This window comes from Panicum hallii, chromosome 5 (genome assembly GCF_002211085.1).
Source record: "Panicum hallii strain FIL2 chromosome 5, PHallii_v3.1, whole genome shotgun sequence".
Lineage (NCBI taxonomy): Eukaryota > Viridiplantae > Streptophyta > Magnoliopsida > Poales > Poaceae > Panicum > Panicum hallii.
The window spans coordinates 9,300,957-9,328,134 of NC_038046.1; the positions used below are offsets into that span (position 1 = coordinate 9,300,957).

The 27,178-nt window shown below is 49.0% G+C and overlaps 3 protein-coding genes across 3 annotated transcripts; 2 read left to right on the forward strand and 1 right to left on the reverse strand.

The window, feature by feature from the left end:
- The first annotated feature begins 4,548 nt into the window (after positions 1–4,548).
- Positions 4,549–9,445, forward strand: LOC112894909 (la-related protein 6A). Its single transcript, XM_025962753.1, has 10 exons — positions 4,549–4,977; positions 5,166–5,247; positions 6,612–6,706; positions 6,832–6,903; positions 6,978–7,057; positions 7,157–7,241; positions 7,522–7,569; positions 7,674–7,910; positions 8,205–8,298; positions 8,991–9,445. Exons 1-10 carry the CDS (start codon positions 4,648–4,650, stop codon positions 9,107–9,109), a joined length of 1,242 nt encoding a protein of 413 aa, XP_025818538.1. The 5' UTR covers positions 4,549–4,647; the 3' UTR covers positions 9,110–9,445.
- Positions 9,446–10,785: 1,340 nt separating this feature from the next.
- Positions 10,786–11,922, forward strand: LOC112895108. The gene has a single exon (XM_025962987.1). It carries the CDS (start codon positions 11,299–11,301, stop codon positions 11,782–11,784), a length of 486 nt encoding a protein of 161 aa, XP_025818772.1. The 5' UTR covers positions 10,786–11,298; the 3' UTR covers positions 11,785–11,922.
- Positions 11,923–22,234: 10,312 nt separating this feature from the next.
- Positions 22,235–25,510, reverse strand: LOC112894568 (basic leucine zipper 6-like). The gene is made up of 4 exons (XM_025962319.1): positions 24,586–25,510; positions 24,396–24,486; positions 22,868–22,994; positions 22,235–22,670 (listed from the first exon to the last, which is right to left on the reverse strand). Exons 1-4 carry the CDS (start codon positions 25,041–25,043, stop codon positions 22,528–22,530), a joined length of 819 nt encoding a protein of 272 aa, XP_025818104.1. The 5' UTR covers positions 25,044–25,510; the 3' UTR covers positions 22,235–22,527.
- Positions 25,511–27,178: the final 1,668 nt, after the last annotated feature.

Sequence of the window (27,178 nt, forward strand, 5' to 3'; positions counted from 1 at the left end):
CTGCTATCTAACTTTAGACCCATCACGTCAAAGAGAATCTTACTATTTAGAAGTATTAAATAAAATCTGTTTATAAAACTTTTTGCACAGCTAGATGCTAATTCGCTAGACAAATTTAATGAGCCTAATTAATCCATAATTTGCCACAGTGATGCTACAGTAATTATTCGCTAATCATGGACTAATATACCTCATTAGATTCGTCTCGCGAATTAGCACTAGGGTTCTACAATTAGTTTTGTAATTAGACTTTATTTCATACTTCTAAATGATAAGATTCTCTTTGATGTGACTCCTCTAAAATTTAGATACCCGGAAACGAACACAGCCTAAAGAAAAAAAAAGGTTCGGATGCCGAAGGCAGGAGGAGACCGACATGATTTCCTGCCGTTCACATGGACACAGTATGGTATGGTAAAACACGGCGGCAGGCCGGCAGCGGCACGGCGTTCGTCTTGCTCCTGCCCAGGCCATGAAAGCGCGTGGCCTTACCGTACTCGCCCGTCAGGTCAGACTCTGCCGTGGAGTGGAGTGAGGCAGTCGCTCTACGGCCTCGCGGATTCGCTCAGCAGCGTGGAGTAATTCCGTATGGGCATCATGATCTCAGGACGCGGAGTACGCGTGCCAGAGCCAGACGCCGCCCCCCACCCCCCCCCCCCCCCCGCCCCCGCATGTGAAGTGTTGACTTCCACCGCCAGTAAAAAGCTGCCGTCACCGGTAATTAAGTGCTAGTAACACACAGTTACACTGCTAATCCGTTGACCGCGAGGGCAAATGAAAACTGCGGTAGATGAGAACACTTTTTGAAAAAAAAACTCGACCTCGGCATTATGTATGCTGTAGGAAGAAGAAGACCTCGTCACACCATACAGATCGAGAAAATCCTCGAACCCCACTCCATCCATACACAGCGGCACCGAAGCCTCAGCGAAACTGGACCGGCCCCACTCCATCCATACACAGCGGCACAGAAGCCTCAGCGAAACTGGACCGGCTTTAGGCTATCTCCAGCGATATCCTGTAAAACGGCCTGTTCTTTACTACGGAGGACACTGTAGCGCCTGTAACGTTCCAGCGGCGCTCTCTATAGCGTGCGGTAAAATGGGGGACGAGCCCTGCGTCCCGCACAGAGGCGGGCACGACCGGCGTCCTCCATCCCGGTCGCCCTCCAGCGCATCTCCACCAGCCCCTTCCGCGCGGGCGCGGGAGGAAACTGTCGGGGAGGGGAAAGCGCACGACGAGCGAGGCAGCTCCCGCGCGCGGGGCGGCGGGGCGCGGCCGGCGGGGCGCGGGAGGGGCGGAGGGCCGCGGGAGGTGGGGCGCGCGGGCGGCGCTGCGGGGCGCGGCAGGCGGCTCGCGCGGGCGGGACGGCGGGCTGGGCGCGGGAGGGGCGGCGGGAGGTGGGGCGCGCGGGCGGCATGCCGGGGAGCGGGAGGTGGGGCGCGCGGGTGGCACGCCGGGGAGCGGGAGGCGGCGACGGCCCCGTTCGGCGTTGCGGCAGGGGAAAGGGAAGTTGGAGGAAAGGATAGAAAATTAAGATTCTAGGGTATATAAGATGGAAATAGAGGATGTTGTTGGAGTTAAGTTTGGTACAGAGAATGAAGTTCATATGGAGGGAAAAGGAAGGGGATGACATTTGGAGAATATCGCTCGAGATAGCCATACACCTGTGCTTCGGAGTGGGACGAGGGAGGTAATTTTTTTTTAACACCTAGATAGCCACCCCCGGCCAAGAAATTCGCTCCGGTGGGGGATCAAACCTGGGCCGGCAGGGTGCCATGCGCACTGCTAGACCAGCTGGCCTAGCGTTCGCTGGCACTTTTTGAAACAATGGTAGATGAGACACGCTGCAAAAAGGCTCTTGCTCTTCGTACCACCGCTGGTTTTTTTTAGGGAAACGGGGGTGGGGGAGGATCCCCACCAAATATATTTCATGGAGCCTCTTGCAACTGAAAAAACCACAGGTTCAGCAGTTTTACGAAGCAGAGCGTGTACCGAAAGCTAGTGAGAGATTACATACTTGAATAAAAGGAACGACACCATGCTTCGTTTATTCCTTGATTTGAGCGCGGCAATCGGCAACGAGCGTTGCTTCTTCCTTGCACGCCAGCAGTAGTCTGAGGAGAGACGGCTCTGCTCCTCTGAAGATCTCCTCGTTACGATTCTTCCAGATTTGCTATGAGCACAGTAGACGTCGTGGCGTAGGTCAGGGCAAACGTTGGAATTGATATTCCCCCTTCTGCTTCAGTCTCGGGCATCTGGGAACTCGAACACCTCCCAGCTCAATTTTACCACCGCTGGTTGGTGCTCGCTGCTCGGCGAGCACTGGAGTTGGAGCCAGCCATGGACAAGGAGGCAAGCCAGGGGACTTGGCAGCTCCAATGCTCGTGCTCCGTCCAGGACCAGGCAGTGATGCCAATCCGATCCGTCCAACCACAGGATCCAAGCGAGGGTCACATGACCCCCCTCTGAAAAAGGAGCCCCGGATCGGCGCGCGTCGTCGTCATCGTTTTCTCGGGCGCGATCGAGCTGGCCAGTGGTGGCGAGGATGCCGGCGTGGTGAAGGATCACGGCTGGGTTGGCGAGATCTTTCGTTCCGTCTCCGGACACGGGAGGGTACAGCCGTTACTGATCGCCCTTTTCTTATGGCACCCGAGAAATCGGCGCTTCTTTACCACCTCCATTGGTTCCCCGTCCTGGTTCGGTTGGGGTTGGCGTCCGTACCCGTTGCAACCAGCAATCTCTTGCCGTGGATTCAGCACGGTAATGCTCTCTTAAAACGCATAGCCTAAAAATGCATCGATCAGGCAGAAAGCTACAGTAACATTTTTTCCCGTTTAAGGAGTCCACGGTGGCATGCGGCAATGCATGGAACGAAGTGGATGGCATGTAACAGGACTCCAGTAGTGTATATATCTAAATTACCTTTTAGGAGGTAAGAGTTCAAATAAATCTTAGCCCTTGAATATTAGGAGAAACAAACTAAATTACTAATTAATTAAGGAAAAAGCCGGCTATCCTAACTACCTGCATTGCTGCTCCCGTGGATCTAACAGGGGCTTGCATGTTTGCATGTACACATGTATGAAAATCTCGAAGTCCCCTATTCCGTAGGATTCAATTGTGTGCACGTTAATTTGTTGCATGTTGGTAGCTAGACATATGTGTTACATATCGATCTTTCTTGTTTGGAAACATATTTTTTTCAAGTTTATTATACACATCTCAAGTTAGATCTTGAAATGTTCAGTATATGCATCTCGTGTCATTCCAAAATAACGTTACAAACTTACGGTGGTTCCTTCATACGTCAAAAAAAAAAAGATGCAAACTCAACTATGCAAGGCTCCAATCATGTTCGTGTCATTCCCCAAGAAAAAGAAACAATGTCACACTCACATGCACAAAGGCTCCATCACGTGTCACTCATGTTAGATCTAAATTGTGCATGGTATCCATGATACATTATGTATTTATGTTACAAGACGTGATGGCAAAAAAAAAAAGAAAACGTTACATGCAATCTACTGGGTATGTCACGTGCATGGAGGGGGTACAAAATATTTCTTGTCTCAATTTAATGGCCGGCACATCACTTAGAAAAAAACAGAAATCTGAGATCTCAAATAATCATGCATGCAAGTTAGATCTAATCCTCTATTTTCTGATTTAAAATTTATAAAATAACTATTAATACTATTTTGGTGTACAGTAGCAAAGCCCATATCCATATTAAACATTTTTTTACAAAATCTATACTGAACATATAAAATGGTCCATGAGACCAATCTTTCTCTTATTTTAGTTGGCAAGGACAGGACCTTGCCCGGCTTTTCCGACACAAAGGTTTCTTCAGTTGCAAGACTACCTTGCCTGGTCCTGTGCGCCTTAAATGCATGCTCCGAGCCACCTAATTGTTCAGAAACTAGAATAAGCCTCAAGGCAGAGATTCTTTTTTGCTGGATTTTCTTACCGATGCCATCTCACTTGGTTTAAAAAAAACTTAGCACCAAGAGCCTGGGCTCAAATGCTACTTAGGGTTCGCTCATTGCTAGTGACGTGACCGTAAGACATCAGCCATGTGTGCCTTAGGCAGGCGGGTCAAAGGAGCCCCGGAAAAGTGAAAAGAGAAAGTTCTGTAAAAATGACCGCCGTTTGCCGCTGGTCGGGGCCAAATGATTGTCCGCGTCGCTCTTCCGTCCGGCAAGCTCTGGATGAGGCAACGGAGCTGGGGCCGTGTGGACCATTGCGCCATTGCCCTTGCACTGGTCTGTTTCCTGCAGCAATCGAGTGCCCCTCCTCCTTGGTTGGCTGGCTGTTGAAGCTTTGGGCTCCAAATTCCGGCTACTTCCACTACATTTCAGGCCCCATCCACGTCGAAGCAGTCCAAATTGTCATGAAGGGCGTGGGCTTCAATTGCTACAGAAAGCCGACCCAACAAACAAACCAACGGAATCCACAACCCACTGGGCCGTTCAGTCGCTGAGAGAAACCCTCCCCTCTCGGTATATGTAGCCCAGATCGCCAACCGAACTCCCTGAGCCCGCGGCCGCACGCCTCCACCCGAAGCCGCCAGCCGACGACTACGATCGGCGGCGGCGCCCGGGTGCGGCGGCGCCTCGGCTCCCCTGATCTCCCCCTTCCGGAATGGACGGCCAGGCTCCACCTCCTCTCGACGCCCTGGCCCCCGAGCCACTCGCAGTCGCCGACGAGCTCCCGCCGCCGCCGCCGCCTCTTGAGGTGGAGGACGCCCTACCCCCCGGTATGGACGGCCAGGCTCCGCCTCTCGACGGCGTCGCGCCGGGTCCGTTCGCCGTGTCCGACGAGCTTCCGCCGCCTCCTTCGCCGACGGGCGAGGTGGAGGACGCCATACCCGTCGCGCCCGACACCGTCAACGCTGCCTCTTCGGGGGTGCCCGAGGCTGGCACAGGTGGGGTCGCGCTCACAGACGAGCTCCGCGACCAGATCGTCAAGCAGGTACGCCGCTCGTTTGACCTTGTAATTTCTCTTCTCTCGTGCGATGTTTCTGCATTTCAGTTCAATATGTCGTCTCCTGCGCCTGTGTTCTCTTAGCACCTTAGACAGTATAGGCGTGCGAGGTGCGACCGTAGATGGATTATTTGATAAATGTGCACGATGAAAATTGAATTGCTTCGAACTTGCAGGTGGAATACTATTTCAGTGATGAGAATCTTCCTACCGACGAGTTCCTGTTGAAATATGTGAAGAAGAACAAGAAGGGCTTTGGTAAGTAGTGTGTCCTAGCCTAAACACTGATGATGCGATGCTGTATAGTTCATATATTCTAGTTACCTAGCTGTGCAAGGTGTAGTGGGACTGTAGCAGTAATGAAATGCTTGGATTTTTTTTATTGTTTAGGATGTGTTTTATTTTATTCTACATCAAAAATATTTTCCACTAAGATGCTTGGATCAAAATATCTGGTTCTTCATTAAGCATGATGCATATCTGGTTTCTCTGTTTTTGTTTTTCTGCATTAAAATGCCACTGGTTTGATTTGCCCTAGCAATCATACATGTGCAATGGAGATGAAAATGAAGAAATGTGACAGGTACTTATGATGAGACCATTGCATTGGTACTCCTGGTGCAGCTTGCTTTAAGTTGTGCCGAGAAGCTTGTTTAGGTCTCCATGAATACCAAATTTGTTGGTGTCTGATTCACTCCATTCTGTTAAGAAAGTTATGGATTGCGCAATCTGCAGAGTGCTTTATAATTATGTCTTGTCCTTCAAGATTTTTACACTCATTTTTTAGACTTAATTTATCTTGATTGTGGGACCATGAAGAGATTTCAATCTGATCCTGTAATTGACGAATGTTGCCTGGTGCCCTGCCATGGTAGCTGAGTCTGGTTGATGCCATCAGGAAATGATATGTCCCTTACTCATCTGAGTTGTCCCTTAAGCCACTGTATTTGATGAAATTGAATGTTGATTAAATTTGAGGTGTTTGTCCTGCTTGTGTCAACATATAGTAGATATTTATATTCTCCAGAACTGCTGTTCGACAGATCTTATTGATCACCTACAGGGTGCAACTTTGTGATGACTAAGTAATTTCAGGGGCATTATGTTACCGTTCACAGAGATCTGCAGAGTATTAACTTTCTTTAGCTGGCATAACTTATGTGTGGTCTTTGCAGTGTTGATGGCCTAACACTTTTAATATGAATTTGGATGCTGTTTTTTCACCAAACTGAACGGCACTTAGACGTGGTCACTAAACTGACGTCTCTTTTCCCCTTTGTGGCATGCTTTGTTGTTGTTGGCCTCGGTTTCGGTTTTGTCTTAAATACCTTTTATCCCTTTTGGTTATACATTATGGTTTTTATTCTTTTGTGTTTCTGAAAAAAGGATATAGGTTTGGATTTTGTATAAAATCCATTAGATGTTAGTGCTCTCCCATTGCACACTTGTGGCTGTTTGGTGCTTGGATCAGAAGCATGAGCGATATAATATGAGCTAATCATTGTTTATCAATTTTAGTGCTCTATGTTCACTTCACACTGTGCTGCCACAGGATGTTCTATATGCAGCATGTATTACAAATGTATAAGCTCTCCTCTAATGGAAATTTGTTTTGATAATAGTTCCTATTGAGACTATCGCATCATTTAGAAGGATGAAGAAACTTGTTCAGGACCTCTCAGTAATTGCAGCTGCACTCAAGACATCACCAAAGCTGGTAATATTTTGCTTTTCATTCTGTTTGGCAATTTGAAATTTTGGATGTTTATCAGTAATGCATGTACGGTTGATATGTCATGGTTTATATATTTGAGACATAATTGTTCACTTATGCTCTTTTAGGTTGTAAGTTCAGATGGGAAAAGGGTCAGGAGGTTAGGTCCATTGCCACAGAATGAACTGAAAGATTCAAAGGTGAATAGCTGATTCCCTTCTTATTGGAATGTATTGTATTAGATTATCGGAGTTGTAACATCTTGTATTTGCAGAAAAGCACAGTTTTGGTGGAAAATCTACCTCCAGATTTCTCCATGGAGAGTATACAGGAAAAGTTTGGTACAGTTGGCAAGTATGTTATCTGGACATTTGTAATATTCTGTGCTTCTATTACATGTTAGAGACTGAGTTTTAATATTCTGACACTGTAATTTACCTTATTACATCTCAGAGTTGTGAACATAACAATTAATGATCCAGAATTAGCAAAAGAATCTTCAACTGCTAAGAAGCCAGCCTTCATTTTAAGTAGTAAGGTATGGTCTCAACATCAATTAGTCTTTTCATTATTTAAACTATTGCTAATATTTTAATTGGATTTTTTTATTGTGAATTGTGATTCACACTCATTGATTTTAACCGGTCATTTGCAAATCTGTATTTTCCAATGTCCACTTGTTGCGAAAAGCCATTCATTGCAAATATATTTGATAATGCAAAATAGGATCCCTAGATTACATTATTCTTTTTTACTGTTAGATCATTTTGGTGTATCCTTTCCGCCAAACAAGTTGTTAACGGAGCAGATTTGCATAGGTTCATGCCCTTGTTGAGTATGAAGCAGTGGAGGCCGCTGAGAAGGCTGTGAGTTGCCAATCTCCTATCTAATAGTAGATTTGGTAAAGTATCGTTAGCTGTAAGTTTAGAATAATCAACTTCAATTGGTTTATATGTTCTGATAATATTAGGTTACTACCTTAAGTGATGAGAGCAACTGGAGAACTGGTATGAAAGTCAGGCTTCTGTCAAAGGGATCAGGAAAGCATAGCAAATCGTCAAAAGAAAATCAGGATACAGTTTCCAAGAAGAACATTCAGAATCAGCATGGAAAAGAACAGCAAACAGCCTTGGAAAAGAACAGCATTGGTGATTCAATGGAGAATACTAATGACAAGGAAAATTTGAACTCTGCTTTCACCACTGAGGTCTGAAATTTTCTAATATAGTTCCATTTTCCTGTTGGCTCTATCAAGTTATCTGGTTGAGAATAGTGCAGATTAGCTTGTTTAATGCATCACTTACAGTTTGCGCTTTCTTGCTGATAATTTGGACCTTTGTTCTTGAACAATACAAATGCTGGGAGCTTGGTACTGAAAAGTCCATTTACATTTATTTCCTAGTAGAATTTTGCTTTATATTATGACTTCTGCTTAGCGTTTGAATGTTGCCATCATTATCCTGGATATAGTTTTCTTATAGGCTGTTGGTTGTACATATAGACTGAGCACCAACACCAAAAGCCAAATCCTAAAGGAGGGCGAAAAGGCCAGTACAAAGGTGACAGTCAGATTCAGCAAAATACAAACAAACAAGGTATTCATACACTTACATGTTGTACTGCATTTGTGTAGCCCTTTGTAGTGATACAGCAACTTAGCCTTTTGTCCCAAGCAAGTTGGGGTAGGCTAGAGACGAAACCTACAGAAAACAAGAATTGAAGTTGATTATTCTAAACTTACAGCTAACTTTTCCTTTGGCCTGTGCCCTTTTTGTGTTTCTTATTCTTGTTTTCTGTGGGTTTCATCTCTAGCCTACCCCAACTTGCTTGGGACAAAAGGCTAAGTTGTTGTTGTTGTTGTTGTTTTGTAGTGATACAACAGCAGTCTCTTTTACGGTGCCATGAAGTGTATTCTTATATCTGTGCCATTGAGAGACAATACTAGTTAATTCTCATATTCATTCATGGGGAGGGTAGTTGGCAGCTTCTTTCTGTAGAGCAGCGAGATTATTTATGTACCTGATGGTTTCCTGGCCTATAAGATTATAGCCACAGCCACTTCCGCCTTTATCTGGAGTAATGTCCTGGGATTATCTAGGCTCAGTAATTTTTTAGCATGGTTATCCTAAAAACACTTCCAGTTACATCTGCACAGAACCTTGATCTCCTTCCATGTGATTCCTTGGCTCCAGAACAAACATGTAAAAGGCATATTCACGTTGTATATAAGTTGTGTAACTCTGCTAGTGTGGGATCAACATGGTTTTTTTTAATGTCTGTATGACAGGTTCTGAGTCATTAAACAAGCCTATTCCTGGACCAAGAATGCCAGATGGAACGAAGGGCTTTACAATGGGGCGTGGTAGACCTCTTCCACTACAGAAATCTGAGAAAGCTGAAGAGTAGAGCTACCCGAAGAGGCCTGTTAAAAACCTAACGGAAGAACCTTGTCCAAAGACATCTATCCAAACATGTTTTGTACAAAAAAAAATCGCATGAGAATATCCGAGGTGTTTTCAGCATGAGCAATGGAGCACAAAACAAAGGGAATGCCTTGTACAGAACTGCAGTTTTGTGTGGGATCTTTCTTAATTCACTGGTTCGGTGGTTTGTTCTGTGATATTTGGTTCTACGAGTACGACTGTCGAAGCTGCGCTTGCATTTCTGAAGCACCTGTTTCTGCTTGCCTAGTTTTTTGCGAAGAAATTTGATTGTGAATGAAATTACAGTTAACCTTGCTTATTTTATCCTGATTTGCTGGGTGTCATATATCATGCCGCTTATTTTGTTTTCTAGGGCAGTAAGGCTGCCCTTTCAGTGGGTGTGGCCTGGGGCCGTGGCCCTGCACCATCTGTGGAAGGCAGGCTCTGCCACGTTGGGAGCTTGTTCTTGGTCGTTGATTCCTGATTCCTTGCCTTGCGTTCATATGCCGATAAACTTTGGTTCTTGTTACTATCCCCTATAGGCTATAGATCGCCAGTGTCCGGTGATGACACCGCCCCTCCTTGAACAGGTTCATAGGTACACTCTGATCAAGCCACAGCTGCACAGCACGGGCATAGTCACTGTGATTTACTGTCACCTGTCATGCCTTGATGCCATGTTGGATCTTGATCGAGCGGACCCTGTGGGGGCTGACCGCCTGACCCTAGGCTGACCCTGTGATTCGCGGCCAGGAACAGCAGGACCAGCCGATCGCTGGCGTGGCGTGCAGCTACGTGCGTGACCGGCGCTGCACGGCTGGAGTGCCTGGTGTTGGGCGTTATCGACAACGATGGCGTCTGTTGTGCTCGAGCCAGCAGTTTATTAAACTTACTACGACTACGATCTGACCGCAGGATAACCTTAGTCCGCGCACGCGGCGCAATGTCTAGCTGTTTGGTGCCCGCCCACGTCGCACCACTTCTTCCCCATCCACGGCCGCACCCGCCCGCTACACCCCGCGCTGTCCACCACCCCCGCCGGTGAGCGAAAGCTATGGAAGAACTGGTCCACCAATGAAATCGCATATGGCCCAAGCCAAGCCAGGCAGAGTGGCAGACCATGTGCCACACCGGAAAAAACGGAAGATTTCTAACGGATCGCCGGCCGATATGATGAGTCCCGGTAACTATCGCACGCAGGCCGGAGACGAGTTTGGCGTCGACGTACACCGGCGTGGATCATCATCACGATCCAAGCCGAGACCAGACCAGACCACGCCCTTGCTGCGTCGCCCATGCAGTGCCTCTGCACCCTGCAACGCTGCAGGACCGCAAAGCCGGCGACCACTCCTCACGCCAGCCTCTGATTGCTCTTCCGGAAGCGATCATTCGGCTGCTGGCGTGGCACCTGCTCAACTGGGGCCTAGCTAGCCTCCTAGGAGTACCAGCACAGTAACACTAGGATTGATGCCACCGGAGACACAGGACTGTCACTGTGCTCAGATCTACCATGCTGGGTTCATGCTGCAGCTCTCACCATCCCTGCCTCCCGTTTCAACTTCACTTTGACCCTAGTCAAACACAGGGAGCAGTGGCTGGCTGAGCACTTATCACGTGATGGGCGGGGGCAGTGCCATTGTGCAATGGATAGGACTGAACTTTCTCACAACGTCCTGAGCGGCTGAACCTGAACCCAGCTCACCAGCAACATTCATGGCGAACAGGCCGGGCCCTTGGAGCTGCCGCTAGGCGCCTCCAGCACCCCTGTCTGTACCTGGACGATGCAGAATCTCGTACATAACGCAAAAGATGCAGACCATTATTGCTCCTGATCACCTCCAGCTACAGAAACATGATTTGAACGTCTTAATTTTGCTCTTTTGCTCCTTGAACCACGCTTGCTCCCAGCAAAAGCAATCTCTTATCGGGCATCAATGACCGCTGTCAAGTAGGTGCGAGACCGCCCGGTCCTCCTGTCATGGCCGACTCAGCTCACCCAAAGCCACTGTTCCTGAGCTGGCACGTCCCACCTCAGGCTATAAAACGCGAGCTCCCTGCTGCATTGATCCCGCACCCTGCCATGATCATTCATCTCCTCCTCGCCCCACTCCCGCAGCACCGGTAAAAAGAGCAGCTAGTTGGCTACCATTTTGATCTATACATCACATACATATGGATATGGATAGCAATAGCATCGAGCCGCGGCAGAGAGAAGACGGCGTCATGGAGGTGCCGGAGATCGACGGCGACCTGCTCGTCGAACTCCTGGACGCGTCCCTCGCCGCCGAGGACGCAGGCAGCCCGCAGCTCGGCTTCCCGGGCGACGTCGACGGCGGCGACTGCTGGGTCGGCAGCCACGAACTGAACGGCGCCATCCACACGCACCAGGACTGCGAGGACTGCGACCTCGACGCCATCCTGTCCGACTTCGAGGAGTACGGGAGCCCGCGGCCAGGGTACCCGGCGCCGTACGCCGTCTTCGACGACGACACCCTGGAGTGGGCGGAGACGGCCGACGCCGGCATGGGCCCGTTCGCCGGCGGGTGCATGGGGGACTGGTACATGGACGGCATGGTCATGGTCATGGCCATTGAGTGGGAGGAGGAGGGCGGCGAGGCTGGCGCGGAGCAGGTGTACGGCAGCCCACTGTGGGAGTGATCGAACTTGTGGACGCGTGTCCACGTGTCTGTGTTTAGTAGATGTGCTTAGTACTCAGTAGATGTGTGCCGCACTGCCGCTGTAACCAAGGACGGATCTAGAAAATAAAAATAGGAGGGCAAATTTCACCTTGTTCAACCTCTAGCAACCCTAAACTCCTTCCCATGGCGCAAAAAATGTAGAGAGGCTCCGGGGAACTCCACTCCCGCCCCCACGTTGGATCCGCTCCTGCCTGTAACTAACTACCACACCGCTGACCTTAGGCTAAATTTTGTTGTGTTCTATCTCCGTGTTGTGAATTTGGTACAGTCTGCATTTGCTGAAGAGAAGTAGAGAACTGGACTCTTGAGTGCCGTTTGTACAATTGTGCCCTGTTCTAGGGACTCAGAAGCCTATATTTAAATTGTTTTTAGAGCTTGGTTCAGATGGTTTATGCTCTGTGTAATGTTGTTTGGCTTTAGTTGATCAAAACTTATGTTTGTGTTGTGGCGCTCGAGCCTCAGAATAAAACGAGAGCTCAGGAGCCGAAACTATCGGAGAAGGTTGTATCTGATCATACAGTTTCACTAGTCCGTACATATTCTCTCTCTTTTTTTTTCTACATGGAGGTGAGTGTGCATCTTCAAGCCTTCGAGACATAGTATCTTATTATTATTAATCGAATGTTTCTTTTGAAGCCTTGAAATTACCTAGGATCCTAGATGGACACTTAAAAAAATATCTTTGTAGAGAAATTTTAGAAATTCTCATAAAAATCAGAAACATCCGGCCATCAATCTGATAACAATAATCATAATAGCCATTGCATTGTTATATTTTCTCCACCTCTGCTATTAAAAAAATAGACTAAAATAACCTCCTAAATATGTATCTAAATTACCCACCTCTGCTATTATAAAAAAAATCCTAAAGTAACCCCCTAATCTTTATATAAATTACCCACCAATGCCATTATAAGAATAATACAAATAACCTCCTAAATTTGCTTATAAATTATTCAATTATATCATTATTATTAAATGTTAAAGTAACCTCTAAATCTGAATCTGAATTATATAATTGTAAAAAATATTAAAGTGCACCAATATAAAATTCTAAATTACTATTTTTGTTATTGCTAATGTATAATTTATATTATTATTTATATAAAAATACTACCAACGATATGTTTCACCATGTATTCATGTATGATGGAAGAGATAAGAATACAATTCACAAATAAATGGTTCAATTAAATATATATCAAACGTACATGAAGGTGTGATGTAAAATAAAATCTTTATAACTAGATAATAATAAATATGTATTTTTTAAGTATGTATTAGAATATTTAATAGATGAAAGAGAGCGTAAGATAGATAATTAGTAATTATTAGCTATAAGCTTTATTTTTATACTAATTCTAATTAGTTTGTGCGGAGCATGGGTGAGCTTCAATCGGAGAACAGCTCAAAACTACTGCTGGGCTTGGAGATGAATAGGCTAGTCTCTTGTATAACCAAGAGCTAAAAAGCCAACAAGGATTTCTGCCATGGGATGCGCAGCTTGATCCGGTCGATGGGAATTGTGCCGCCGCGCCATTGATTGCGAAAATTGTTGTGCCTTCCGAGCGAGGACAGTAGCAGCACGCCGTCTCGATTCGCGAAGTGATATGCTCCCCAAGGCCCAATCCATCGACAGCAATTAAAATCCAAAATCAGTGGCAGCGGGGGATGCGCCGGCGGACCCGAGATGACAGCGCCGTAAAGGGAAGCGCGCAGAGAGAGGTGAGCAGCAGTGAAATGCTCGTTTGCTTCCGGGGCTTGGCGGCGGCGACGATTCGACGAACCTAGGGAGGCAACTTGAGGATCTGCGGTGGTTACTCTTGTAGGTATGAATTGATGTATCTCTTGATTTATAATGTGCAGGTGTAAGATATGATAGGATAGCCGACGGCATGCAGTGAAGGTCAAGCAAAAGATTTATGCTGATGGATCAAGAGCGGCGAAGGATGAAAGCGCTTAGACTTGGACTAAGGATGCGAGAAGTCCGGACGAAATCATAGATGGATCCATACGATGCACGGAAGAAAAAGAGTATGTCGGTATATACATACAGGGGTACCTCCTGCTAGGTTGTTCAGGCCCTTGGCGCCTACAATCCGTAATCTCCCCCTCGCCCTCTGGGTGACGTGGCATACGGCCCGGGCCTGACAGCTGGGACCACGGTTTTCGGACCTTCCCCGAGCTTTAAGAGGTCCGGGGCCACCGCACACCGAGGAGGGCAGGCGGGCTCTCGGGTAGCCCACGCGCACCCGGACTCCCCAGGGGGTCCGGGGCCGCCGCGTGTGATGGCCGGACCATCACGGGCCTGACCGCTCCAACCGGCCATGGGGGCCCGGACCCCCCTCCCTCCGGGGAGGGGTCCGGTGCCACCACGTGCCGTCCCTGTAGGGGAGCGGGACTGGCCCTGCCATGTGCCTACGGCTAGAGGCTCTTCGCGCGTCTCCAGCCCACCTACCAGCGTTTAATGCGATAGCTGGGCCGGGCGCGCCCAAGTCAAAAAGAGCGGCCTGCCACTGACACACGGGGCAGGTAGGCTGACACCACGGTAAGCCCGCCTGTTTCCAAGGCGGCGCGTCGTATCACCGTGCACAGTGCGCGGACTGTGTACAGTCCCGTCACGGCGCTGCGCGCGTGATGATGGCCTGAAATAGGCGAGCCAAGGCGTGCGCTGCAACAGTGCGCACGCAACGAGTCAGCGCTGTTTCACCGCCTGACAGAAGGCTACATCCCAACAGTGACAGCACGGCTTCGCTGTTGGGCAACACTAACACCGGACACTGTGCAAGATAAGATTGTACACGGCCATATCCTGGTTATGGATACGCACATCAACTTCCCGATAGTGAAGACTACGGAGAGGAGCTGGAGATGAAGATCTCCGCATCTCTCATAGAGTAGGCTCCTGTTGGCCGGACCCACCTGTCGGGGCCCTGCACAGTGTAAGCACTCCCCTTGGACTATAAAAGGGAGAGTGTACTCGTTAGAAGGGGGTTCCACACATACATACACGCGTTCACGCTGCTCTCCGTTCAGTCTGGCATAGTCAATACAACACTAAAGTGGACGTAGGGTATTACGCTCCGGCGGTCCGAACCACTCTAAATCTTTGTGTCCTTCCTGCGTTCATCTGCCCACCGATCGAGCGCTCCTAAGTCTCCTCCAAACCCATCCTTAACTAGGTTTAGGCGGGTGCTTTCCGCCATCCGGCTGGAGAATTCCTCCGACAGAGTACATGGATGTGATGAAGACGGCGTCAAGTTAAAAAGGAAGGCGAGTAGGCTGCCCGTGCGCGGAGTGCGAAAGACTACATCGTGCATAGATTGGACACGCGTCGACATCGTGGTCGTGTGACGACCAAGCGGAGATTTGACGGTTTGGGGATTTGGGACTAAAACCACCATGCTGGTAAATTTCCAGCTCTGAGTCTCAAAACCGAGGGCGCGTCCGGTGCTACCAGATGACGGTGATGGAGTGCACACGACGTCATCACGAAGCCATCACGAAGCTTGCGTCCAGGCGAAGCAAAATCGTGAAGACGGCGTGTCCGTCCGGTGCTCCGATAAAACCTTAGATGGTTTTACCGCTAAAGGGTATTTGGATTGTATGCTTCGTGTAAGAGCATTTTTGATATTTGCCAGGTGCTTATATGTGGATGGGCTGTTGAGGAAGCTATCTCTTTTGATGAAGGTCCTCTCAGTTATTTGTCAGAGAGATTTGTTAGGATTTAAGAGAAAGAGAGAGGAGTGGCTCTTTGATCTTTTTGCCATCCAAGCTTTTTAAGTGATGTTAGAAGTAGCTTGGAACCGGACCTCTTGAAGTAATCAAAAGATGAATCTTGTGTTTATTTTGTCAATCCCGAGCGTTTTTTCTCTTCATTTTCGGGTGATTTTCGGATGATTTTTATTCGTCGCATTTGACTGCGATTTGGGGTGAATTTTTTGAGGGAAATGATTGATAGGATCCTTGTGAGCAATTTTGGTTCAATTCCCTCAAATCCCTCACGATTTTGAACCGGATTTTTAGTTTCTCTCAAGAATATGGTCTTTGTATGACATTCGGTTTTTCGTTAGATTCATGATGGTTACTTGATCTTTTTGCTATGTTTTTTTCTTGGATGTATTAGGTCTTAGATCTTGTGACCACGCATCTATAGCTCAAATTTCGTTTGAATTTATGGAGTTTTGAGTGAGTAATTTGAGTTTGAAGATTCGAGCGTGTTTAGGCTCTTCCCTCTTTTGTTCTGTGTTCGCGAGCAGCAGGGAGCGAGCACACGCTCGAGGGGCGCTCTGCTCGAGTCGAGCAGTGCCTGGCGGCGGCGCTGGAGCGCACGCGCCGGCAGCCAGCACACAGCGCTGGTGGGCTGTAGCGGGCAAGCTAGCGCGGCCTGACCAGCAGGCCACTATCCCGACGGACGGCAGCAGGCCACGCGGTGCAGCCAGCCCAGCAAGGCAAATCGGGCTGGTGCGGAGCGAGCAGCCCAGGCGGGCATGGCCAGCAGCCAGCCGGGGCAAACAGCCGGCTCTACTAGTCAGCTTCTTGATTCACTAGTAACTAAAACATTCGGCGCGCTTCGCGCCTCCTATCATTTCAACAATTAAGTATTAAGCATTAGACTGCTGAATTTACGTAAGTCAATGAAAAAAGTCAATGAAAGGCAACAATCGCTTGTTCTATCTCACGTAAAGTCGATCACGAAATCACAGTATATGCTAAAGAAATACATCATTAGTAATATTTATTCTATCCATTAAGAGTTTTAGGGTCTGTTTAGGACTGTTTTACTTCACCAAATTTGACTTCGCTTCGCGAAACTGTAGCCAAACACCCCCAGCTTCACCAAAAAACGTGAAGTTGGCCCCAACTTCACGAAATCCATGAAGCAGCCAAAAGGGTACTTCACGAGTAGTCGTTTTGAACTCCCTCGTGAAGTTGGGGGAAAATTACCCACCAATACCACTGATTACACACCTGAAACGTTTTTCTTCTATCTCTCCCGTACCCGCGCCCCCCACTCTTCCTCCCTCTGTCCGCTCCCATACTCTGTCCTCTCCCATCCCTCAAAACCCTAGTTGCGCGGCATGACCACGGGCGGCGCGGGGAACGGTGCGGGCGGCGCGGTCGGCGCGGCGGGCCACGGCGCGGGCGGCGCGGCGGGCCACGGCGCGGGGGGCGCGGTCCGCGGCGCAGCAGGCGACGGCGCGGGCGGCGCGGCTGGCAGGGGCGTCGCGAGCGCGGGCGGCGCGGCCCAGGGCGCGGCCGGCGCAGGAGGAAGCAGGGGAGGCGCTGGGAGGGGCGGCGCAGGAGGCAGCAGGGGCGGCGCGGGAGGCAACAGGGGTCATGCCCGCATCTCCAGTCTTCTGAAATCGGTATAATTTCTTCGATCGATTTATCAAAGACACAAATCAAGAACAAGTGGGTTAGGTTGAAGAATGATTGGTCAATTCGGCAAAAGTTACTGCGGAATCAAACCGGAACCGGTTGGGATAATACAAGAGGAGTAATTAATGTGGACAATGAATGGTGGAAAAAAATGAAAGTGGTAAGTATTGTTTTGTTCACAAATTTTAGCTGTTCATCTATGTTCACAATACCTTCGTAGTGTTATTGAGAGGTCATTTGGAGTCTTGAAAATGAGTGACAAATTCTCTATAAAATGCCGATGTATCCATTATGGAAGCAAAAGATGATACCGATAGGACTCATGGTGATCCATAATTTCATCCGTGAGCATAACAGTGGTGATTTAGACTTTGAACGTGTGGAGCAAGATGAAAATTATGAGCCTACAATATCGAAAAGGTATAACAGATATGTAGTACCCTCGGATGGATCATCTCCAGTACCCAATGCGCCTACTATGGATGTTTTTCGTGATGCATTAACAACGGCTATTTCTCAAAGTTGGATGTAGTATGAGTAGTAGATCATTGAGACTTGATATGTAATGGAATTATTTTGGAATATTTGTACTTTATTATCTATTTATTATCTATTTATAATGTACTGTTATTTTTTAATTAAGCGTTTAGATGAAAAATCATAAATGAAATCCTCTCATATATCGTTCAAGGGCATAAGGGACTTTTTCAATCCAAATCTCTTTTTTCTAAAGCTGAAGTTGGTCTGCTAGTGTTATCACCATAATTTGACCGGGCTGGAAGTGGGCCATGGAGCAAGATGGGCTTAGAAGACAATCACGATAAACTTGCGAATCGGACCCTGTGCGGGTGGTTGAGGCCAGAAAGGCCGTGTAAATTTAGATATAGGCAGTTAGGATTCGTGTCGTGTTTGGTTAGGGTTAGTTAAAGAGAACAAGTCTACGGACTATAAATATGTACCACGAATAAACAAGGAAGAGAGATCGTTCATCAACAACTCACGGCGCATCGCCTCCCCTGTTCCAGGGTTTTCATCGGGTAAGTGCCATGCGGTCCTGATCATGCTCTGCGTGATCGGGGCAGCATTACCCTTGCTCGTTCGTTTCGTGTGTTTCTCGTTCTGAAGCCTTGTAGATAGCGAGTAGCACTAGTTATCATAGCGCGGATAGGGTAACGTTAATCTCTTTATATCCCGATCCTGCTCTGTTTGTTGCTCATGTGCGCTTCGCAATCATCGTGTTCGATCATGGATGCGATGGTCGCATCTTGCTTTATTTTTATTAATAGATCCAATCTGTTATAGCTAGTTTCTATCTATTAGAGATTTAGCTCGATATATGCACGATTAGGCCTTGCAAACGAGTTGAAAGTTCCGGCAGTACGTTTAGTATCGGATCGTAGCTTGAGTAGAGGTTTCTCTAGGAATCGGCTCTTGGGTTGCTTTTAGGATCTTTGTTTAGGTTGTTTGTTCCGATGCTTTTGCGTATTCGTTAGGCTCAATCACGTGTAGGATGTTCCGATCGTGCAGTGAGAGCTTAGTTATCGTAGATTGGATTATTCATGAAGCAAGATTTGTTTCATTATTATATATATATTGCCTGTCCCAAAGATCCGATCCTGTACTGATGCAATCGGCTCTTCATAGTCGATACCGGGGAGGAGCGATGAGCCGATCACGGCTCGGACTAACCTTTACAAGTGTCTGTGCTTACAGGAATTTAACACGTCACACCTTCCTGATCGGGTGCAGGATCAGGTGGCACGCCTAGCGACTCCAAGCCAGGGTGTGCACCAGATCGCTGGACCGTTGACCGAGGGACCGGGGCCCACCAGCCGTCCCGGAAGCCTCCCGGCTCCTCGTGTTGCCTATCGTTGCTCGCTGATGGGTTTCGATCGACAACAGCTAGCCAAACACTTTCAAAAACTCTGCAACTTCAAAGCTGAGCTACTCTGCTGTGAAGTTCATGAAGCTGAGCTGCGATTTGTGAAGCAGAGCAGTCCCAAACAGGCCCTTATTCGGCATCTCAATCATAAAACACCCGATAAAAAAACTATCTATCATCAAACACCCATTGCCAAATACAAAATGGACATATACCTGGACTTGACTGAGTCCCTTGAGGCTCGTGACTCTGGCGTGCTGGGCAGCACAGTCTTCCGACCGTCGATCATCTGGCTAATGTTGCCGTTGGCCACCGCCGTCGCCACCCACCACAGTCCTGATGGTGCCCTCGAGAAGTAGAGCAAAGGGACGATGGCTGGTGCTAGCTTGAGCGGCGACGGGTGGCATGACGATCTCTTCCTCAACATGGCACCCTCTGTTACCCACAACGAATCTGAGCAGCGGTAGAAATTCGAGTGATGGCAAAGAGTAGAAAGAGAGAGCAGCCAGGCGAGAGAGAAACGGAGGAGAAGGCGATGGACGGGAAGAGATAAGGTGGAGCCTACCACTTGCCTCCTGACGCGATGGCAGCAGCAGCCCTGCCCTTCCTAGGAAACTTCTAATCTCAGCCACCACGATCGGCTGCCATGCTATCACACAGCATGTGTTCCACCATTATTGCATGCACATCCCATGTACTGCAGGAGCAACTAGTGTTTAAAAAATAAATATTATTTGAAAATAAATAAAAATGTTCAACAGAAAAAAATTGCGAATGTATTCCATAGAAAATAGAAGATGGTTCGAAAATAAAAAATATTCCAGAACAAGATATAATATTTCAGAAAATAAAATTATTTTGGAACAAATAAAAATGTTTTAGAAAAAATATCACCTAAATATAGGCAAGTGTGCTCTAATTTTAAAGATCTCACCCTAAAAAGCACAACGGTGCAATTAAAATTTAATTTGGATAATTGGTTTGTGAAATTGAGCATTTTTTTTGTTTGGATGTATGCATTGCACGGAAATTAAGGTTGGTGAGCTGCAGCAAATCACTCTCCCGCGCTCTCTCGCGGCCACCCTCACGCACTGATGGACATGTGTCCATTTTCACTCGTGAAGCACGGAGAGGAGAAGAAACCAGGGCACCTTTTAATCACTCCTATTGGTGCGTGCCTTGGCGTGCGAAGGAAATAATAGTGATTGAAGTACATCATAAATGTAACTATACATGTTACAGTACATGATAGTATACATTAAAACTTATATATGGTGGGGTACAGTAGTAAGCTAGCTAGCAGATATTTAAAAAAATGAGAAGAGGAAGACAACGGTAGAGAGATCCAGGCAGCGCTCTTTTCATTTTCTAAAAAATTGCAACGGTATTAGTAAGCATGAAACCGACTAAAAATAATATTCTAGCCCTGGCCAAACTGTTTGCCTGCACCAAAGAAAACTATCATTGTAGGGATCCCTATAGAACCCTAGATTCTTAGTTACGCGATAAAAAAAAGAAACAAGTAGGATGTGCGTAGATGGTACCAAAAGTTGTTTCATCGTTTTAGCATTCTTATGCTATTCACCATGCAGTTTACATTTTTAGGCATCAAAAAATCATTTAAATTGAAACAGGTGCACAGAGACATGCAATCTTTGATCTTAAGCTATATATCTAGCAATTACTTGAGCTGAGGAATTAAACAAAACTGGATCTAAAATTTTTAGAGCAACATATTAATTAATATTTGTTTGACGTGGCTTTATCGGTTGGCCTCGCCAACGGCGCCCCTAGCGTGTAGTGTCTATATTATCATATTACATGTATTTCTTTATCTTATTTTTATGAAAACTAAAATAATTGTAATTGTAGTGGTTCGCTACAATCGGGTGGCCATGAGGATCGCTGAGAACCGAGCTAAAACGTAAGAGATGCAATATTTTGAAAGTTGTAGAGGTTTGAACGTAGTATTTGAGACACACACGTGGATTGCGGGTTAAATTTTATAAGGTTTAGGGTGTTTTTTGCAAACACCGACGGGCTCAAACATAAACTGTAGGTAGGGGTGCAAATTGGTAAACCTTAGGTGCACCTCCAACTAAAGAGGGTTGGAGGTGTACCTAAGGGTTACCAATTTACACCCTAACTGCGGGTTGGTTCTTGTAAAAGTGGAGAATTTTGCAAAGTGTTCAGGACAAGCTGTGCCGGTGGATCGGGTCCTCAGACGGCTGGGAATTTGTAGCTGATGTGGTCTAGCTTCGCAAACCCCCCCCCCCCCCCCCGCGCCCATAAGTAAAGGACTCAGATAGGTTTTTTAGGAGGGATCATGCAGGTAGGTTTTCAATCAACTCCTATAAACTTAATGCACAACCAACACATTGTTATAATTAAATTAGGGGTCATGCACCGGGATTTTTCCGGATCCTGAAAAAGTTAGTTTTTTTAGTTTAGGATTTGCATTCTTGGTTTGAATCACCTCCTTCTTTTCTCTTATTTCTCAACCCCAACTAGATCTACACGCTAGGTTAGGCTATTATCTGATACCATTGATAGATCAAAAGGGATCTCTAGGTGTAGAACAGTGGGTTCATTTCATTAACTCGAGATAAACAACAATGTTTGGTGCATGAATACTTGAACTAGAGATTGGGGGGGGGGGGATGAGAGAGGTGTAGAGATGGCAACCGTCGGGCTTTGTGGAGGAGCTGGCCATGGCGGCGGCGTGGATGTTGGTGTCGAGGGCGCAGAGGCAACGACGGCGTGACGCAGAGGGTGGCGAAGCTTCCTGTCGCTTCAGTGCTCATGTAGATCGGGTCTAGGGTTTGTAGGAAGGTTTGGTTGGCACGGTGAACCTTGTCGTACATACCCTCGGTTCTACCTTATTTTTTGTATGGCGCTGCGCGACGGGGACCCGCAACTATGAGTAGGTTGTGCGGCCCTGATCAGAGGGTCCTGCTTGGTCGTTGGACTTTGTCGGTGGAGATCAACCTAACACATGCATGTTACTGTTTTACAGGTTTGCCTAGTCTGCTAAAACTGCCAGCCTGAAGGCACAGTTCAATTTCAGTTATTCGACAAAGGAAATTCAATTACGTTGAACCTGCCAATATTAAGGGAGATCTGACCAAGCAAGAAACATGGACCATAGAGAAAATCAAGAGCTATCCAGATTGCCAGAGATGTAATGCTTCAAAAATGATTTACATGAAAGTTCAGCTTTCCTGACGACTTTACCACAATTTGCACAGTAAACCAATCCAAATCAAAGTACAAAGAATTAATGCACATGTCAATGGAAAAGAAGAAGAAGAAGAAGAAGAAGAAGAAGAAGAAGAAGAAGAAGAAGAAAACATCCACAGAATCTGAAAAAAAATCATGATGCAGTGTTCCCTCCAAGTTAATGATAAGCAGACTGCACAGCGGACAGGCATGGATGAGCTAGCTCATGAGCTCTTTCTCTGCGCGCACCGGGGGTGGCGGTCCGTGGTCAGAAGCCGCAGCGCCGGCTGGCATCTTGAGGTTCTGCTGCTCGTAGACCTGCCGCAGCCTCTCGATCTCCTTCCTCAACGCCTCTTGATGAGCTGAAAAAAAAAAGGGAAGAAAAAAAGTTTATTCAGTTATGAGTGATGTCCGTTGAAGCATGATGAGATATAACCCACGAAGCCCGGCCGACTCTCAGTGGCATGCATTATTAGCCCTCTCCATGAATTATGAACCATCTGTGCTGCAGTACTAGTTAAATTATGATCGCCTGCCCCGAGTAAAGCATGGTACTCACCATCCTTGAAGATCTTGTCCTGTGCAAGCGCTGCGATCCGCTGCTTGAGGTGGCTGTTGCCGACGGTCAGAATCGTCCGCTGCTGATCCAGAAATGCCACCCGCGGCGAGAGCACGGACACCTCGTTCTGCAAAGCAATTCAACCGTCGATTTTACAAACCAGTAGTACTAGCTGGTGAGCTCGTAGATGGATTGTTCTGAATTTTCCCCTCGATCGAACATTTTCCAGATTCCGTACGTACATGTGCAGCTTAACGCGTAATAACCAATCTTAACCCAGTGGTTTGGAACACGGCGATGCCATGCTAAAAGAAACCGGACAGCCGCGGAACCTTTGATCTGTACCGTACCTAGCTTGCGCCTGTGCAGCAATGAATAAATAAAGAACACTTCGGTAACCAGCCAGCCAGCCAGATCCCGCGCGCGCGAGGAGGAGGAGGACGATCGATCCATGTATCAGCATGCGGATCGATCCAGAGCACTCACTCACGCGCACGGCAGGGACCACCACGGCCATGCGGAGGCATGTGCACTTGGATCATGGCGCTACGTGGGGTTGGTAGTACACCGGCGTGCATGCGCGCACGGCCACGCGAGGAGGATAGAGCCAGCCTGCGGCCCGCGGCCTCGTTGCTTGCTTCCATCCATGATCGATCTACCCGGCCGTCCCGCCCGGGGGTGGGTGCACGCCGAGGCCGGCCGGCCGGCGCGGCCTCCGCGCGCACATGGGCTCATCACTTGCGGGCGCTGTTGCAATTGCTGGCCAGCCTGTGCGCGCTGCATGCCGATCCATCTATCCATCCATCCATCTACCTTGGTCGTCCTTGCCTGCTCGCTGTGTGCATGCATGTGCGGAGGTGACAAGCTAATCTTTTTTTGCGAGAAAGGTGACAAGCTAATCGCGCGCCCCCCAGCTTAGTTCATGCGCCCGTGAATTGTGATGCCGATGACAATAGGCGCCGGCGCATCAAAGAGTGCATCAACATTTGGCATGCGTTGTGCGGAGACCGGGGGCAAGGGCAATCAATTTTTTTTTGGTTATAAGTTGAGCCAGCTTTTTATGTAAAAGTAAATAAAATGCTCCTGACCATCATGCATGCAAACGTATGATGCATGTCGTCTATATCGATCGAGCACGTTCAAGTGTTTGCACATGTAATTCCTTGCGGGATCCTGCTGCTGCGGCCATGTACGCTGCTCTTTATTTGCACCGAGTCAGGTTACAATGTGGGCAAGATCTATAGGGATCGGTGAAGCGCGTGTCAGTTTTACTATCATCAACACAATTCCCTGACCAGTTCCTAGAGCTGATCGAGAGCTCCATTTGGAGTAACCGGGTGATCAGTAGCTTACAATTCGCATACATATATACATACTAATGCATTTCGATGAGATGAGATTAGCTTGAGCTGTATTTGTTTATGCTGGACCTAGAATTCTTGTGCATTATATATGTGTTAGAGTTGGTCTGTTTATGAGGTTGCAAGAATTGCCAGAAGTTGAATCTCGATATGATGATTCTGTATACCTGCAGAGTTGTGACGCTGCGCTCGAGCTCGGAGATGTACTGCAGCTTCCGCACCCGCGACCTCTGGGCCGACTGCCGATTGGCCAGGATCCTAGCAGCAGCATTGCCGGGCAAGCGTTTCAGGCTACACATCAAGCTGTGTGGTTGCTTGGAGAAGACGAGTGCGTGCATGGGCTCGATCGGGGCTCACCTCTTCACCCTCTTGGGGTCCCGGATCAGCTCCGTGGAGGCGGCGGCGCCGACTGCCTGCCCCGACGCCAGCGCCTGCGAGTCCGCGGCCTCGCTCCGCTCGTCATCGCAGCCATTGGTGGCGCCCCCCGCGGGGGCGCCGCCGCCGCGCTTGTCGCCGTCGCTGTCGCTGCTGCCGCCGTTCTCGGAGCCCGGCGCGGACGACGACCCGCCGCCGGCCTCGTCGGGGAACATGGACATGAGCTGGTCATCGTCGAGGCGGTCGAACTCGCCGGCCGCGCCGTCCGCGGGCGCCACCTCGACGAAGGCCACCGAGTCGCTGAGCGACCTGCGGTGCGCGCCCCGCCGCGACGCCGCGAACTCGGCGAAGTCGTCGGCCCACGCCACCGCGGCCCCGTGGTGGCCCCCCTCCGGCCAGTGGTGCACCGCGGCCGGGATCCTGGGCGGCAGCTGCGCCATGCGCGCGCGCGACACGTACGCGGCCGACGGACGATCCGCCCGCAGAACCCCGGGCTAGCTGTCTGGCTGGCTGAGAATGCGCACGCCGGCCGGCAGCGAGTGACCCAGCTCTTGTGTTAGCTCAGCCTCCGCCGCCGCCAGTGCGCGCTCGCTCTTGCGATGGGCGACGGCGCCCGGAGTTTTTGTTTTATAGTGGTGCAGCAGTGGCTAGCTAGACTACACCCCCACCACCGTCCTGCGGCCCCCCCGGGTTGCTTCTGCCGGGGCGAGGGGATGGAGACGGGTGGGAATTGGAATTGGAGGGTCACATGGGACGAGACTTTTGGAACATGAGGACAGCCTGCGCCAGCTAGCTCCTGCTCCGGCTCCTCTAAAGACCGAGCGAGAGGGGGATGGGGATCCAGCGGAGTGGAGCGTGCTGCTACGCGTAGCCCGGGGAGGGGGAGGCGTTGGTGGGGGTCGGCGGTTTCAAGTGGCAGCGAAAGCTGAAAAGGGACAGGCGCCGAGGCGAGGCAGTTATGTAGGTGGGCAGGGAATCCCCCCGTCCACGTGCCGCTGTCCGCCCGCCGCCCCACCCGGATCCGTGCGCCCGCCCGCGGATCGGCCGCCGGCCGGCCGGGCGCGGCGTGAGCGAGCCGAGGGGCGTTAGGCATGGACCAGCTAGCTCGCCGTCGTTGTCGCCCGGAAACGGCCGCGTCTCGCTTCCTGCCGCCAACGGCCGCGGTGCACGGCACGGGTAGTACCTGAGACCGAGCGATTGTTGAGAGCATCTCGGGGGACGACCGGGCGATTAGGGAGAGTGATTTGATCACACGTCGTTGTTGATCACATGCCGGGACTGGGCTTCGTTTTCATTCAGGGCGTCACGGGAAACAGGGCCCGCCCTGGACCACCACCACCACCACCATGGCCGAGTGATGACCTGCTTGATTTGTTTGGTGGCGCCGTGGCGGTGGCGGGCGAGCAGGCCGCCCCGCCGGGTCCGTTCTTCATGCGGAGGTGAACCCAAGCGGCGGACATGGAGGCACGGAGCAGTGCCTGGACATGGCGGGATGCGTGGTTGCCATCTTGCCAAGCTTGGGAGCGCCGCGGCATGCGGCGGCGCGGCTGGGCCGTGTCAGAGATGGACGGGGATAAACAAAGGACCGTCTCGTGGCGGCTTTGCGCATGCGGCCCTGAAAACCACTGCGCGCGTATCGTTCCGACAGACAGCGGCATGTTCGCGAATCCCCTCGGGATCAGAGATCTAACCGCGTCCGTCTAATTCCCCGCTGCCTGCTCTGCTCGGGAATCTTCTCTTCTGCGCATCAAACTACGTCCAGATAATTGGTCTCACGAGTCAGAAGGTCTTTTCTGTACGGGTGCTGACAGTAATTTCTAGCTTTGGCACATGGCTTGCACTGATGAAAAATGCGAAGAAACAAAAAGAAAAATGACGAGTGGACGTGGTCACGTACTAGGCGAGGGCTGCTATACCGTTTCCCATATATATTGCCGACGAAGGCCCAGATGCTGCCCTAAAGAAAAGGCCCACGGTCCCTGCATGCAACTCTTTCAGCCTAATGGGCAGTAGCATTTGGGCCTGATAGGAAAACCTGGGCAGGCCGTGGCAGCAGCCCACGCGCCCCATGGCACCTGGTTCGACAAAAGCCCAAGCAGGCCACCTTTCCCTTTTTTTTTCTCGTGCCATGCACGTGTTTTTTTTATTACGCCTTCAGGTACGCAAGAAGGTAGGGCTATACTGCCCCACCATGACACACTGCCCCTACAAACACACCTCAATCACAATCACGTGTAAGATTGAAGGAAATTTGGTTGCCTATCCTGGCTAGCCACGGGTGCATATTTATATATGGTAATTGCCAAGAATTTTACAATGATACGGTAGCAATTACAGACTCGGTTTGGCTCGTACAAAATCAATCTATATCTATATCCAAGAGCTTAACAAACTGAGTATGATACAATCTACCACATCTAGTTCCGAACATATCTGTTATAAAGACCAGATTATTCTAACATCCTCCCTCAATCTAAACTTCGCTTCCTCTTGAGATTTAGATTGTTCTTGAACTCTTCAAGTTTCCTGACTAGTAATGCTTTGGTGAAGCCGTCAGCAACCTGATCCTTGGAAG

Excerpts from the sequence above, each read along its gene's own strand:
- LOC112894909 (XM_025962753.1), top strand. The coding sequence starts at position 4,648 with ATGGACGGCCAGGCTCCACCTCCTCTCGACGCCCTGGCCCCCGAGCCA. Across the intron at positions 6,904-6,977 it reads ATGAACTGAAAGATTCAAAG|AAAAGCACAGTTTTGGTGGA; the intron begins GTGAATAGCTGA and ends TTGTATTTGCAG. Across the intron at positions 7,058-7,156 it reads AAGTTTGGTACAGTTGGCAA|AGTTGTGAACATAACAATTA; the intron begins GTATGTTATCTG and ends ATTACATCTCAG.
- LOC112895108 (XM_025962987.1), top strand. The coding sequence starts at position 11,299 with ATGGATATGGATAGCAATAGCATCGAGCCGCGGCAGAGAGAAGACGGC.
- LOC112894568 (XM_025962319.1), bottom strand. The coding sequence starts at position 25,043 with ATGGCGCAGCTGCCGCCCAGGATCCCGGCCGCGGTGCACCACTGGCCG. Across the intron at positions 24,487-24,585 it reads GACCCCAAGAGGGTGAAGAG|GATCCTGGCCAATCGGCAGT; the intron begins GTGAGCCCCGAT and ends TGCTGCTGCTAG. Across the intron at positions 22,995-24,395 it reads GCAGCGTCACAACTCTGCAG|AACGAGGTGTCCGTGCTCTC; the intron begins GTATACAGAATC and ends ATTGCTTTGCAG.